We start from the raw sequence: 15,194 nt of genomic DNA, 5'->3' as shown, positions 1-15,194 counted from the left end.
TGTGTACATAGGCTTCATGCTCCAGCACTTCTGTGAAGTATTCCCTCCCCAACTGGAGAGACAATCACTATTTCCCCCTCACAACTCACTGTGGAGTATTTTCATACAATTTATGTTCATTATCCAACTGCCCGCCCACATTTTCCTTCTAACGCACACAGTAGCAGTGCGTGTGCGTGTGCGTGTGTGTATTGATGTGTGAATATGCAAACCCCCAGCGGCAGTTAATGTAGACAAGCAAATGTAAAGTCTCTCGTTCCCTTTTTGGGGTGAGTGTCAATTCAACCTTGAGAGAGAAATAACACGAGAGTGAGAGAGACACAATACACTGCCTCAGGGAGCGAGGGGGAGGGGGAAGAGAGTAAACATGCATAAGATAAATGGCTGCTCATCATGCTAGTTGACAGTTTATGGAGACTCCATGTAGTTATTTGTCTAATGCAGCCTGTCCTCTGCTCAACAACACCCATGTAGGATATATCTGGATACCGTATACCCAGTGACACAAACACATTCCCTCTCACTGGGCTCTCCTTCCATCCCATCCGCACATGGAGACACGACCCTCCGTGCTCAGCTGGCCTGCTTTAGGACAGGGTTGGGGGTCAAATCCATTTCAATCTCATTCAATCCAGGAAGTGCGCTGACATTCTTATTCCAATCCTCTTCTATGCTTTTCAGGGCTCGATTCAATCCGTATCGCAGAAGATCAGCGTTAAAGGCAATGTTTTCCTGCGTACGTGGATACTGCGTTCACGGTGAATTGCTGCATATGTTGGCTCAATCGGAAATTACCTTTCAATTTCAACTACGCTACAACACAGATCTTCCGCACTACAGACTGAATCTAGCCCTTGGTTTACTTTCTGAATTGACTGGAATTAATATTTAATTGACCCCAACCCTGGTCCCCAGGGCCTGGAACTGATTGAATCGGCCCGGACTTCGGGTTTCGGGACTCGGCCCGGAATCAAAATGAATGACTGCCCAGAATCGGCCTGTTTCCGTCTACCGGAATTCAGCCGACTTTGCCGGCATCTTGCCAGGACCCACCCAGAAGCAGCCCGATTCAATATTACTATTATATATACAGTGCCTTGCGAAAGTATTCGGCCCCCTTGAACTTTGCGAACTTTTGCCACATTTCAGGCTTCAAACATAAAGATATAAAACTGTATTTTTTGTGAAGAATCAACAACAAGTGGGACACAATCATGAAGTGGAACGACATTTATTGGATATTTCAAACTTTTTTAACAAATCAAAAACTGAAAAATTGGGTGTGCAAAATTATTCAGCCCCTTTACTTTCAGTGCAGCAAACTCTCTCCAGAAGTTCAGTGAGGAAATCTGAATGATCCAATGTTGACCTAAATGACTAATGATGATAAATACAATCCACCTGTGTGTAATCAAGTCTCCGTATTAATGCACCTGCACTGTGATAGTCTCAGAAGTCCGTCAAAAGCGCAGAGAGCATCATGAAGAACAAGGAACACACCAGGCACACTGTTGTGAAGAAGTTTAAAGCCCAAAAAGATTTCCCAAGCTTTAAACATCCCAAGGAGCACTGTGCAAGCGATAATATTGAAATGGAAGGAGTATCAGACCACTGCAAATCTACCAAGACCTGGCCGTCCCTCTAAACTTTCAGCTCATACAAGGAGAAGACTGATCAGAGATGCAGCCAAGAGGCCCATGATCACTCTGGATGAACTGCAGAGATCTACAGCGGATAGGACAACAATCAGTCGTAAATTGCACAAATCTGGCCTTTATGGAAGAGTGGCAAGAAGAAAGCCATTTCTTAAAGATATCCATAAAAAGTGTCGTTTAAAGTTTGCCACAAGCCACCTGGGAGACACACCAAACATGTGGAAGAAGGTGCTCTGGTCAGATGAAACCAAAATTGAACTTTTTGGCAACAATGCAAAACGTTATGTTTGGCGTAAAAGCATCACAGCTCATCACCCTGAACACACCATCCCCACTGTCAAACATGGTGGTGGCAGCATCATGGTTCGGGCCTGCTTTTCTTTAGCAGTGACAGGGAAGATGGTTAAAATTGATGGGAAGATGGATGGAGCCAAATACAGGACCATTCTGGAAGAAAACCTGATGGAGTCTGCAAAAGACCTGAGACTGGGACGGAGATTTGTCTTCCAACAAGACAATGATCCAAAACATAAAGCAAAATCTACAATGGAATGGTTCAAAAATAAACATATTTAGGTGTTAGAATGGCCAAGTCAAAGTCCAGACCTGAATCCAATCGAGAATCTGTGGAAAGAACTGAAAACTGCTGTTCACAAATGCTCTCCATCCAACCTCACTGAGCTCGAGCTGTTTTGGAGGAATGGGAAAAAATGTCAGTCTCTCGATGTGCAAAACTGATAGAGACATACCCCAAGCGACTTACAGCTGTAATCGCAGCAAAAGGTTGCGCTACAAAGTATTAACTTAAGGGGGCTGAATAATTTTGCACGTCCAATTTTTCAGTTTTTGATTTGCTAAAAAAGTTTGAAATATCCAATAAATGGCGTTCCACTTCATGATTGTGTCCCACTTGTTGTTGATTCTTCACAAAAAAATACAGTTTTATATCTTTATGTTTGAAGCCTGAAATGTGGCAAAAGGTCGCAAAGTTCAAGAGGGCCGAATACTTTCGCAAGGCACTGTACACACAAATTATACCCGTCCACACAAAATAAATATGTCTCTGAGGAAACACCATACACCTGGTGACCGTGCATGCGCCTAGCCCGCCACATGAGTCACTACAGCGCGATGGGACTAGGACATCCCGGCCGGCCAAACCCTCCCATAACTCAGACGGCGCTGGGGCAATTCTGCGTCGCCTCATGGGTTTCCCGGTCACGGCTGGCATGGGTCTTGAACCAGCAACTGTAGAAATGCAGTGTGCACTGCCTTAGACCGCTGCACCACTCGAGAAGTTCCAAACGCTACGTTTTTCATTCTTATCAGTTGCCTTGCACAACGTATCAACATACTACAATACTACGCAGGACACTTAAAGAATTTCATTGAAATGTTCATTGTATTTTTTGATCACAGAAAAAATTAGGAAAATAAATAAGGAAATGTTCATTATATAAAGCAGCCCGTGTAATCATCTGCCAGAGAGTAACCTCAATCGGCCCGAGCCCCAAGTCATACGTTTGGGCTTGTTTTTTTATTTTACCTTTATTTAACTAGGCAAGTCAGTTAAGAACAAATTATTATATTCAATGATGGCCAAGGAACAGTGGGTTTACTGTATTGTTCAGGGGCAGAATGACAGATTTTTACCTTGTCAGCTGGGGGATTTGATCTTGCAACCTTTTGGTTGCTAGTCCAATGCTCTAGCCACTAGGCTACTGAGTCCTCTGACGCGTAGCTGGAATCGGCCCAGATCCACTGGGCAGGCTGGGTCCTCTGTCCTGCTCCTTCTCCAGCCCCATGCTTCCCTGTCCTGACCCGACCTCCAGCCCCATGCTTCCCTGTCCTGGTCCTACCCCCAGCCCCAAGCTCCCCTGTCCTGACCCTACCTCCAGCCCCATGCTCCCCTGTCCTGACCCTACCTCCAGCCCCATGCTCCCCTGTCCTGACCCGACCTCCAGCCCCATGCTTCCCTGTCCTGGCCCTACCCCCAGCCCCAAGCTCCCCTGTCCTGACCCGACCTCCAGCCCCATGCTCCCCTGTCCTGACCCTACCTCCAGCCCCATGCTTCCCTGTCCTGACCCGACCTCCAGCCCCATGCTCCCCTGTCCTGACCCTACCTCCAGCCCCATGCTTCCCTGTCCTGACCCGACCTTGACCCTACCTCCAGCCCCATGCTTCCCTGTCCTGACCCGACCTCCAGCCCCATGCTTCCCTGTCCTGACCCTACCTCCTGCCCCATGCTTCCCTGTCCTGACCCTACCTCCAGCCCCATGCTCCCCTGTCCTGACCCTACCTCCAGCCCCATGCTCCCCTGTCCTGACCCTACCTCCAGCCCCATGCTCCCCTGTCCTGACCCTACCTCCAGCCCCATGCTTCCCTGTCCTGACCCGACCTCCAGCCCCATGCTTCCCTGTCCTGACCCTACCTCCAGCCCCATGCTTCCCTGTCTTGACCCTACCTCCAGCCCCATGCTTCCCTGTCCTGACCCGACCTCCAGCCCCATGCTTCCCTGTCCTGACCCTACCTCCAGCCCCATGCTCCCCTGCCCTGCCTCTACATCCAGCCCCATGCTTCCCTGTCCTGACCCTACCTCCAGCCCCATGCTTCCCTGTCCTGACCCAACCTCCAGCCCCATGCTCCCCTGTCCTGACCCTACCTCCAGCCCCATGCTTCCCTGTCCTGACCCGACCTCCAGCCCCATGCTTCCCTGTCCTGACCCTACCTCCAGCCCCATGCTTCCCTGTCCTGACCCGACCTCCAGCCCCATGCTTCCCTGTCCTGACCCTACCTCCAGCCCCATGCTTCCCTGTCTTGACCCTACCTCCAGCCCCATGCTTCCCTGTCCTGACCTCCAGCCCCATGCTTCCCTGTCCTGACCCTACCTCCAGCCCCATGCTCCCCTGTCCTGACCCTACCTCCAGCCCCATGCTCCCCTGTCCTGACCCTACCTCCAGCCCCATGCTCCCCTGTCCTGACCCTACCTCCAGCCCCATGCTTCCCTGTCCTGACCCTACCTCCAGCCCCATGCTTCCCTGTCCTGACCCTACCTCCAGCCCCATGCTTCCCTGTCTTGACCCTACCTCCAGCCCCATGCTTCCCTGTCCTGACCCGACCTCCAGCCCCATGCTTCCCTGTCCTGACCCTACCTCCAGCCCCATGCTTCCCTGTCCTGACCCTACCTCCAGCCCCATGCTCCCCTGTCCTGACCCTACCTCCAGCCCCATGCTTCCCTGTCCTGACCCTACCTCCAGCCCCAAGCTCCCCTGCCCTGCCTCTACATCCAGCCCCATGCTTCCCTGTCCTGACCCTACCTCCAGCCCCATGCTCCCCTGCCCTGCCTCTACATCCAGCCCCATGCTTCCCTGTCCTGACCCTACCTCCAGCCCCAAGCTCCCCTGCCCTGCCTCTACATCCAGCCCCATGCTTCCCTGTCCTGACCCTACCTCCAGCCCCATGCTCCCCTGCCCTGCCTCTACATCCAGCCCCATGCTTCCCTGTCCTGACCCTACCTCCAGCCCCAAGCTCCCCTGCCCTGCCTCTACATCCAGCCCCATGCTTCCCTGTCCTGACCCTACCTCCAGCCCCAAGCTCCCCTGCCCTGCCTCTACATCCAGCCCCATGCTTCCCTGTCCTGACCCTACCTCCAGCCCCATGCTTCCCTGTCCTGACCCTACCTCCAGCCCCATGCTCCCCTGCCCTGCCTCTACATCCAGCCCCATGCTTCCCTGTCCTGACCCTTACTCCAGCCCCATGCTCCCCTGCCCTGCCTCTACATCCAGCCCCATGCTCCCCAGGAGGACCAGTGTTTCTCTGGCTGCTGAGGTTACATTGAGTCACAGCTGGCCCCTCAGTCCTCACCAGGACACACACTCCACTGCTCTGTTCTGTCTGTTGGGAGACTACATACACAGATGGTCCAGAATCTGCTGGGTAAGAGGATGGACATTCTATTATATCTCTGAATTAGGATATGCACTCCAAGCTCTTTGGTCAGAATGCAAGTATTTAACAGAGTGGAATTTCTGCCTTGCAATTTCTCTCAGGCTCACCTGTAAACATCACAACTGTAAATGTAAGCAAGGACTACTCCAGGTTGCTGTGAGTACAAGCATGTGTTAGTGTTGAGGTTGGCAGGCTGGCTCATTCTAGTAACACAGAAAGTCATAGACATAGAATGATTGAGAAAGGGAAGGCCATGATGTGGGGGGGTTGGTAGGATGGTAGGGGGGAGGCAGCTGGAGCCATATGCCCATGTTGGAGGCTCTCGCATGGGCATGTGGTGGTATGACGGCCCCAGGCTGCTAGTTCTTTCCATGGAGCTCCAGGCCTTTGAGTGCAGAAAGAGGCTAATCCTGACTGCAAGGCAGAGGACACTCTGGCCATCTAACATGGTGCCTTCTCTCTGTTCACAATCACTTTCTGTTACTTTTTCACTGTCACACATAAACGTATTCCACCTCTAGCTCACACATAGTTGCACACGTGTGAACGCACACACACACATACACACACACACACACACACACACACACACACACACACACACACACACACACACTTTGCTCGCTTTCACTTTCCTCCTCCACATGCACACACACACACCTACTGTACACACACATGGCACACAGATATAACACACACACACTCACACCTTCCCATTCCAGAGAGAGAGCATGTTAACATCCAGGGGTCTGTTACCCAGATCTTCCTTTCACACGGTGATGACTCAATGACAGGTGTCACTCGAGATGCCCCTCTGTCACGGCTAGCGCTGACAGATAAGAGAAACACAATGCACATTCAAGAAACAGACAACTGGATTGGGTTTACACAGCAGAAACTTCCAAAAAAAGAACTCGTATATGGCTAACAGGTGTTGGAGCACTCAGAAAAACAGACATATTTATCTTCTAACGCTCAGGCTTTATTCAAACACATATACTGACATCTGACCGATCCTCAGTGTCGTCTTCCTCAGATGAAAAGATCCCCGTCTGTGTCACACTGTACTTACTGTCAGTTACAAGTCACTTAGTGCCGTTTATTAGCCTTGGACCGGGTGATTGTGTGGTATGTGTCTAAGTGTGTCTAGGGATAACAGATAGCAGAGGGATAACAGATAGCAGAGGGATGACAGATAGGAGAGGGATGACAGATAGCAGAGGGATAACAGATAGCAGAGGGATGACAGATAGCAGAGGGATGACAGATAGCAGAGGGATAACAGATAGCAGAGGGATAACAGATAGCAGAGGGATAACCGATAGCAGAGGGATAACAGATAGCAGAGGGATGACAGTGAGGGTTCTATAAAGACGGTGTGTATAATGATGTCATGCAGGAGAGGAAAGGCCAGAGCCAGTCAAGAGTCCAGACGGTTTGAAGGACAAACTGCCTAATGGCTCTGTGTTAATGTCAGCTCAGCTCCTCTCCTCACTCTCAATATGTCCTCATGATACGTATTCATACATGTCAGGTATGAAGTGTTAGCACTGGTGCAGTACTCACTTTTCTGTTTTAGAAATTATATATATATACACTACCGTTCAAAAGTTTGGGGTCACTTAGAAATGTCCTTGTTTTTGAAAGAAAACCAACATTTATTTTGTCAATTTTAAAAATAACATCAAATTGTTCAGAAATAGAGTGTAGACATTGTTAATGTTGTAAATGACTATTGTAGCTGGAAACTGCTGATTTCTTATGGAATATCTACATGCAGTGCCTTGCGAAAGTATTCGGCCCCCTTGAACTTTGCGCCCTTTTGCCACATTTCAGGCTTCAAACATAAAGCAATAAAACTGTATTTTTTTGTGAAGAATCAACAACAAGTGGGACACAATCATGAAGTGGAACGACATTTATTGGATATTTCAAACTTTTTTAACAAATCAAAAACTGAAAAATTGGCCGTGCAAAATTATTCAGCCCCTTTACTTTCAGTGCAGCAAACTCTCTCCAGAAGTTCAGTGAGGATCTCTGATCCAATGTTGACCTAAATGACTAATGATGATAAATACAATCCACCTGTGTGTAATCAAGTCTCCGTATAAATGCACCTGCACTGTGATAGTCTCAGAGGTCCGTTAAAAGCGCAGAGAGCATCATGAAGAACAAGGAACACACCAGGCAGGTCCGAGATACTGTTTTGAAGAAGTTTAAAGCCGGATTTGGATACAAAAAGATTTCCCAAGCTTTAAACATCCCAAGGAGCACTGTGCAAGCGATAATATTGAAATGGAAGGAGTATCAGACCACTGCAAATCTACCAAGACCTGGCCGTCCCTCTAAACTTTCAGCTCATACAAGGAGAAGACTGATCAGAGATGCAGCCAAGAGGCCCATGATCACTCTGGATGAACTGCAGAGATCTACAGCTGAGGTGGGAGACTCTGTCCATAGGACAACAATCAGTCGTATATTGCACAAATCTGGCCTTTATGGAAGAGTGGCAAGAAGAAAGACATTTCTTAAAGATATCCATAAAAAGTGTTGTTTAAAGTTTGCCACAAGCCACCTGGGAGACACACCAAACATGTGGAAGAAGGTGCTCTGGTCAGATGAAACCAAAATTGAACTTTTTGGCAACAATGCAAAACGTTATGTTTGGCGTAAAAGCATCACAGCTCATCACCCTGAACACACCATCCCCACTGTCAAACATGGTGGTGGCAGCATCATGGTTTGGGCCTGCTTTTCTTCAGCAGGGACAGGGAAGATGGTTAAAATTGATGGGAAGATGGATGGAGCCAAATACAGGACCATTCTGGAAGAAAACCTGATGGAGTCTGCAAAAGACCTGAGACTGGGACGGAGATTTGTCTTCCAACAAGACAATGATCCAAAACATAAAGCAAAATCTACAATGGAATGGTTCAAAAATAAACATATCCAGGTGTTAGAATGGCCAAGTCAAAGTCCAGACCTGAATCCAATCGAGAATCTGTGGAAAGAACTGAAAACTGCTGTTCACAAATGCTCTCCATCCAACCTCACTGAGCTCGAGCTGTTTTGCAAGGAGGAATGGGAAAAAATGTCAGTCTCTCGATGTGCAAAACTGATAGACATACCCCAAGCGACTTACAGCTGTAATCGCAGCAAAAGGTGGCGCTACAAAGTATTAACTTAAGGGGGCTGAATAATTTTGCACACCCAATTTTTCAGTTTTTGATTTGTTAAAAAAGTTTGAAATATCCAATAAATGTCGTTCCACTTCATGATTGTGTCCCACTTGTTGTTGATTCTTCACAAAAAAATACAGTTTTATATCTTTATGTTTGAAGCCTGAAATGTGGCAAAAGGTCGCAAAGTTCAAGGGGGCCGAATACTTTCGCAAGGCACTGTAGGTGTACAGCGGCCCATTATCAGCAACCATCACTCCTGTGTTCCAATGGCACGTTGTCTTCGCTAATCCAAGTTTATCATTTTAAAAGACTAATTGATTATTAGAAAAACATTTTGCAATTATGTTAGCACAGCTGAAAACTATTGTTCTGATTAAAGAAGCAATAAAACTGTCCTTCTTTAGACTATTTGAGTATCTGGAGCATCAGCATTTATGTGCAGCAATCCTAGTAAACGCACTTTGTGGGAACGTAAGCACACACACACACACACACACACACACACACACTAACAAAAACACTCTAAAACAGCAGTATGCACAGCATTCCTGACATGTACAGTACCTCCTCTATCCCAGGCAGACCTTTTATGGTCACAGTGATCAATACTGCACATGTTTTATAGTGAGTCCAGGCAGGCAGCTTCAAACATTCCCATCTCTACTCACTCACTCACTCACTCACTCACTCACTCACTCACTCCCTTCCTCTCCTCCCCTCTCCAGGGGTCCGAGGAGCTCCAGCACAAGGGTTGTGTGCCTATGGGCCCGAGTGAAAAGTAGTATGTAGGGAATAGGAGACCATTTGTGACAAATCCTACAGTATGTCTACTAACAGCCAACAGCCAAGCTTCCACTCCCTCCAGCGTTCAGCAGACCATTCTTGGCCTCCCTCTATCTGGGCTCCCAACCTTCCTGTGAGGGGGAAGGAAGGCGCTGTGGAGCTCCTTTTAAACCTCAGCCCAAGCTCTTATTTCATGGTTGGGTTTACCTTTCAGTTCGACTCACAATGAGCCATGCCCCATTGGAGCTACTTAGCAGGAAGGTGTCACTCTGTGCAGAAGGCAACCTGGCTCTGGACACCTGTTCCCTCACCCCCCCTCACACTCCCCTGGAGGCAGGCAGGACAGTTAGGGTTCTGCTCCAGTGCCTTGGCTAATGTGGGTCTACGGTGTGACTCCATGCTCCACTTGTTTTGGCCAGGCCGCCTGCTGGTTTAACTGGTGCAGTTGGACTGGCTGCCTGGAGCCCACGGCTAACTGACATAGACAGGAGTCATCTCTCCCACACACACATCCATTTTAATATAGCACTACACACAACACCACACCACACTACACTACACAATGCCATTTACACACCAGAACAACACCGTTAAGTCAACACAATCTGCACCTCACAGACAGGAGCAAGAGGATTTATTCCCCAAAAGAGAGAGCGAGTGTGTGTGTGTGTAAAATGTGTTCTGCTCAATTCCTATTGGGATTATTTTGTCTCTCCTCTCTGCTACATTTGAGCATCTTTTTCTTTGGTTTGATATCCTATTGTTGTACAGTACAGCCCCTCAAAATACCCCCATTTATTTCACTGTGCTGAAACTGTGTTGTTGGGTTGGAACGTGTATTCATTTGGGGTATACCAGAGAGTAGAATGGATCTAATGCATGTGGAGATTGCAGTCTGTCTCAATTTCAGAGAGAACACTTGTTTGGATTTAGGCTTTTCTGTCTGTCTCCTCTCCTCTCCTCTCCATGATTGATCTGTGACTCCTTCTGTTGAATTTGAAGAAGCAAAGCTTCTAACTGTACTATCTCTACATTCCCTGTCAAAATCCTCTCTCATCCGCTTTCATGATAAGAAATTGCACGCTCATATTTCTTTGCTTCCTTCAACATTTTTGAGACATGTTGGTAGACAGTATGTTATGTATAATCTCCTTTCATAATTGACTAATTTTCTCTTTCTCTCTCTCCCTCTCCCTCTCTCATCCCCCTGTCTTCATCACTCCCTATTCTTCTCTCTCCTCTCTCTCTCCCTCTGTCTTCATCTCTCTCTCTCACACTCTCACTCACACTCGTTCTCTCTTTCTCTCTTTCTCTGTGTGTGTGTAGAGTCTGTGAGCAGGTGAGTGCGGGACCCTGTCTGCCCCACTGTCCAGTGACATAATGAGCTGGAGCTTCCTCACGCGGCTGCTGGAGGAGATCCACAACCACTCCACCTTCGTGGGGAAGCTGTGGCTCACCGTGCTTGTTGTCTTCCGCATCGTCCTCACCGCCGTCGGGGGAGAGTCCATCTACTACGACGAGCAGAGCAAGTTCGTCTGCAACTCGGGCCAGCCGGGCTGCGAGAACGTCTGCTACGACGCCTTCGCGCCGCTATCGCACGTCCGCTTCTGGGTCTTCCAGATCATCCTGGTGGCCATGCCATCTCTCATGTACATGGGCTACGCCGTCAACAAGATCGCCCAGCTGGACAAGGGCGGGGGAGGGGTGGCCACTGAGACAGGGGGAGGGGGTGGAGGGGGATACACCCACCGGAGGCCCAGGAAGATCTGCTTCGGGGCGCGGCAGCACCGGGGTATAGAGGAGGACCAGGACCAGGACCAAGAGGATGACCCTATGATCTACGAGGTGCCCGAGCCCGAGCCCCCTCGCCGGGTCGACCCGCTGGCCCCACGGCCCAAGCCCAAGGTACGCCATGACGGGCGGCGGCGTATCCAGGGAGACGGGCTGATGCGTATCTACGTGCTGCAGCTGGTGACTCGCACGGCGCTGGAGGCGAGCTTCCTGGCGGGCCAATACCTGCTGTACGGATTCCGTGTCATTCCCGTGTTCGTGTGCTCCTTCAAGCCCTGCCCCCACAGCGTGGACTGCTTCGTGTCGCGGCCCACGGAGAAGACCATCTTCCTGCGCATCATGTACGGCGTCACGGTGCTCTGCCTCACCCTCAACGTGTGGGAGATGCTGCACCTGGGCATCGGGACCATCTGTGACATCCTCCGCCGTCGCCGCTGCCCGCCCCAGGAGGACGAGTACCAGCTGGGGCTGCTGGGACCCAGCGTGGGGGTCTCCGTGGGGGTGCCAGTCCCGGAGCCGGGCACGGGGGGAGGGGTGGTGGGGGACGGGGGTGCTGACTACGTGGGGTACCCGTTCTCGTGGAACGCCCCGTCGGCTCCACCGGGCTACAACATCGTGGTGAAGCCGGAGCAGATCCCCTACACGGACTTGAGCAACGCCAAGATGGCGTGCAAACAGAACCGGGCCAACATTGCCCAGGAGGAGCAGCAGCAGTTTGGGAGCAACGAGGACAATTTCCCCACGGGAGGGGAGGCCCGCGTGGCCCTCAACAAGGACATGATCCTGCATGCCCATGACCAGCTAGAGGCAGCCATCCAGGCCTACAGCCAGCAGCACAGGGCAGAGGAACACCTGGGGGACAACCATGATGACAAGCCCCAAAGCAACATCACCCAGGCCCAGCCACAGCCACAGCCTCACAAGGAGCGCAAGCACCGCTTCAAACACGGCAAGGGGGGCAGCAGTGGAGAAGGGACTGGGAGCAGCAGCAACAGCAGTAGTGGCAAGTCAGGGGTGGGCAAGCCTTCTGTGTGGATTTGACCATGTACACACACACACACACACACACACACACACACACACACACACACACACACACACACATACACACTCCAGCACTGACAGAGCCCCATATCCCTGTAGAGTATGTGTCAGTGAGGGAAAGGGTGGCCCCGAAAACTCCAGGACCGGCCCTGAACGGAGGGCTGAGGTAGTGGGATGTCATGTTGTCTTTCTGTGGATATTTCAACACCATGTTGTGCCTTTAAAAAATCCCACAAGCTAGAGGAGACTAGCCTACAGTAGTAGTATGTCAGTGTGGACAGGTGTGTCAGGAGCATTAGTGATTTTGCAGCAGGCAGTTGTTTGTCTGGGCTGTCGCTGTCTAACCTAAAACACCCCGACACAACTCTCTGAAACAGTCTCTAGTGTTTCTGAACTCTTCCAATTCTGAGGCAGACACTTGTTCTCTGTTGTCTTCCTACTGTCCCTGTCTTCCAGTAGCCTGACGACTCACACTAAATGATTCTGTAGTTTGGTGCATACTTTAGTCTGAGCCTGTCATCATTGAAGTCGTTTGTGGTGACGAAAGGCACATGGGGCATTGTACAAAACCAAGTCACCAGCGATTGGATCGTTTCTAACCAATCGGAGTCCATGGGCGCCGCTTTACCCACTTGTGTTCTGGCTCTGGCCCAACCCAACGGTTTCTGGACCAATCAGATGGCCTCGAATGTGTTTGCATTCGGTGAAGGGTACTCCAATCCAGACTCATTGAGGCGAAGGAACTAACATCCGTGGGCGTGGCGTAGCGTTTGACCGGATCAAGGATTCTGGGCAGCCAGGCAAGTCTTCCAGAGGATATTGGGCTGAGAAAATGACTCTATCATTATCATCTTTTTTTTTTCTTTTCTGATCCATTTATTTATATCCCTTCCATTCTCTTGGTGATCCTGATTTCCATTCCAGATTTCGATCAAGCTAATCTGTCGGGCTGAATTTCTGCAAAGTCACAGGCTTCGTAATACATTGGCATCAGAATGAATGGACATCATAATGCAATGAACGACATCGTAATACAAAGACAGTTGAAAACAATTACTTTATAATGCAATGACATCATAATGCAATGGCATCATAATGCAATGACTTCATAATGCAATGACATCATAATGCAATGGCATCATAATGCAATGACTTTATAATGCAATGACATCATAATGCAATGGCATCATAACAATGACTTCATAATCATAATGCAATGGCATCATAATGCAATGACTTCATAATGCAATGACATCATAATGCAATGGCATCATAATGCAATGACTTCATAATGCAATGACATCATAATGCAATGGCATCATAATGCAATGACTTCATAATGCAATGACTTCATAATGCAATGACTTCATAATGCAATGGCATCATAATGCAATGACTTCATAATGCAATGACTTCATAATGCAATGACTTCATAATGCAATGACTTCATAATGCAGGGTTAATAATGAAAAGGTCAATCATAATGTGTATGTTCACCTTCCCTGAAGGCTATTGTGTATCTATTTTTGTCTCCAAGGTCACTGATGTTTAGTGTGTGGGACTTGATATTTGACCCAGGCCAAGTCTTTGAGTGCATGCATCTTCCAGGTGGAGGGACAGTTCATGGCTTGATCAGATGAAAGTGGTCAGCGATATGGTTGATGTAGACGGAGTCTGGTGAAGAGGGCTACTCTTGCGCCCACTGGAGTTCCCCCTCCTTCACAATGAATTTATACCATTTATTGACAACTCCCTTTGTAAACCTGCAATCTTTTCACTTTATTTTCTCTGTGTTTCTCCATCTCTAGTTCTCTCCAGTTTGGACCTGTGTAAGGTCTCTCAGTACTGGGTTGGCATTTTATCTGTCTGGTTAATGAGTGCCCCCTGGTGGTACAGCTTTTAAACTAAGGATTTATCCTCCCCTAAGTACGATATTGCTTACTTTAATTCGGTATCTTACTAGTACTTACTAATTTCGAGTTACCAATGATCACCCAGCATTCCAAACACCTGAAGTTAGTCTCTCCAGTTACACAGTAGGCCACAGTTTCTTTTTCAACCTCTTCCTACAAGAGTCTTCCGTACAAATGTTCTATCTGAGACCAACAAGGCTGCAATAAAAACAGCTCTCTAAGCTAGGTAGTGTTGATGATCTTCCTCTCTGTTCTCCTCTGTCCAAGTATTTCTCTGAACTGCCATATAGGCTGTGTGTCCTAAATTGCACCCTATTCCCTATGGACCCCGGGCAAAAGTACTGCAATATATAGGGAATAGGGTGCCATTTGGGATGAAGCTTTAGAGACCAAACACTGTTCGTGTGATGAAGGCAGCGTCACCGCCATTGCCAAGACAACGTTGGGCTACTATGCAGCCAGGTTGTCATGTAGCTTTGCCAAGGAATACTGTGGCCATGCTACCTGAATCACAGAGGAGAAGAACATGTGTATGACCAATCCTTTGTATTTTTTTGTAAAAGTCTCTATTTTTTTAAAATTATGTCTAAGTGTGTTTTGGTGTGTTTTGGGAGGTCTAATGTAGCAGAGGTGAAATTGTTTTTTTGACCAGTCGTGTTTTTCAAACTTTTTTTTCGTCAATAAAGATTTCTAAAATTAACAAAAGATTGTATTTACAGATATCTTCTAGAATTGGTTATTTTATTGCCTTCAAATTATAAAGATAATATATTTTTATAGGTACAGTAGTTGTGTATCATGTCGTTGATGTGTAAAATAAAAAATGGAATTGCCAAATGTATCCTTGTATGGAAATAGACTCGTATTTGCCATGTAGA

General features: G+C 48.4%; 3 protein-coding genes across 3 annotated transcripts; all 3 read left to right on the top strand.

Annotated features, from left to right (window-relative positions):
• The first annotated feature begins 3,832 nt into the window (after positions 1 to 3,832).
• LOC139423553 (uncharacterized) lies at positions 3,833 to 4,537 on the top strand. Its single transcript, XM_071175147.1, has one exon. It carries the CDS (start codon positions 3,833 to 3,835, stop codon positions 4,535 to 4,537), a length of 705 nt encoding a protein of 234 aa, XP_071031248.1.
• Positions 4,538 to 4,553: 16 nt separating this feature from the next.
• LOC139423552 (uncharacterized) lies at positions 4,554 to 9,567 on the top strand. Its single transcript, XM_071175146.1, has 2 exons — positions 4,554 to 5,483; positions 9,511 to 9,567. The coding sequence occupies exons 1-2, from the start codon at positions 4,554 to 4,556 to the stop codon at positions 9,565 to 9,567; spliced, it is 987 nt and encodes a 328-aa protein (XP_071031247.1).
• Positions 9,568 to 10,931: 1,364 nt separating this feature from the next.
• Positions 10,932 to 13,518, top strand: LOC139364639 (gap junction gamma-1 protein-like). The gene has a single exon (XM_071101554.1). The coding sequence runs from the start codon at positions 10,949 to 10,951 to the stop codon at positions 12,398 to 12,400; it is 1,452 nt and encodes a 483-aa protein (XP_070957655.1). The 5' UTR covers positions 10,932 to 10,948; the 3' UTR covers positions 12,401 to 13,518.
• The last annotated feature ends 1,676 nt before the right edge of the window (positions 13,519 to 15,194 follow it).

This window comes from Oncorhynchus clarkii, chromosome 13 (assembly GCF_045791955.1).
Source record: "Oncorhynchus clarkii lewisi isolate Uvic-CL-2024 chromosome 13, UVic_Ocla_1.0, whole genome shotgun sequence".
NCBI lineage: Eukaryota > Metazoa > Chordata > Actinopteri > Salmoniformes > Salmonidae > Oncorhynchus > Oncorhynchus clarkii.
Note: the sequence above shows the minus strand (reverse complement) of the source record. Positions and strands in the feature narration are given on the sequence as shown.

What these genes read in the sequence shown, in the direction of transcription:
- LOC139423553 (XM_071175147.1), top strand. Translation starts at nt 3,833, where the DNA reads ATGCTTCCCTGTCCTGACCCGACCTCCAGCCCCATGCTTCCCTGTCCT.
- LOC139423552 (XM_071175146.1), top strand. Translation starts at nt 4,554, where the DNA reads ATGCTCCCCTGTCCTGACCCTACCTCCAGCCCCATGCTCCCCTGTCCT. An exon ending in GTGTTTCTCTGGCTGCTGAG is followed by an intron (nt 5,484 to 9,510) that starts GTTACATTGAGT and finishes TCCCCTCTCCAG; the next exon opens with GGGTCCGAGGAGCTCCAGCA.
- LOC139364639 (XM_071101554.1), top strand. Translation starts at nt 10,949, where the DNA reads ATGAGCTGGAGCTTCCTCACGCGGCTGCTGGAGGAGATCCACAACCAC.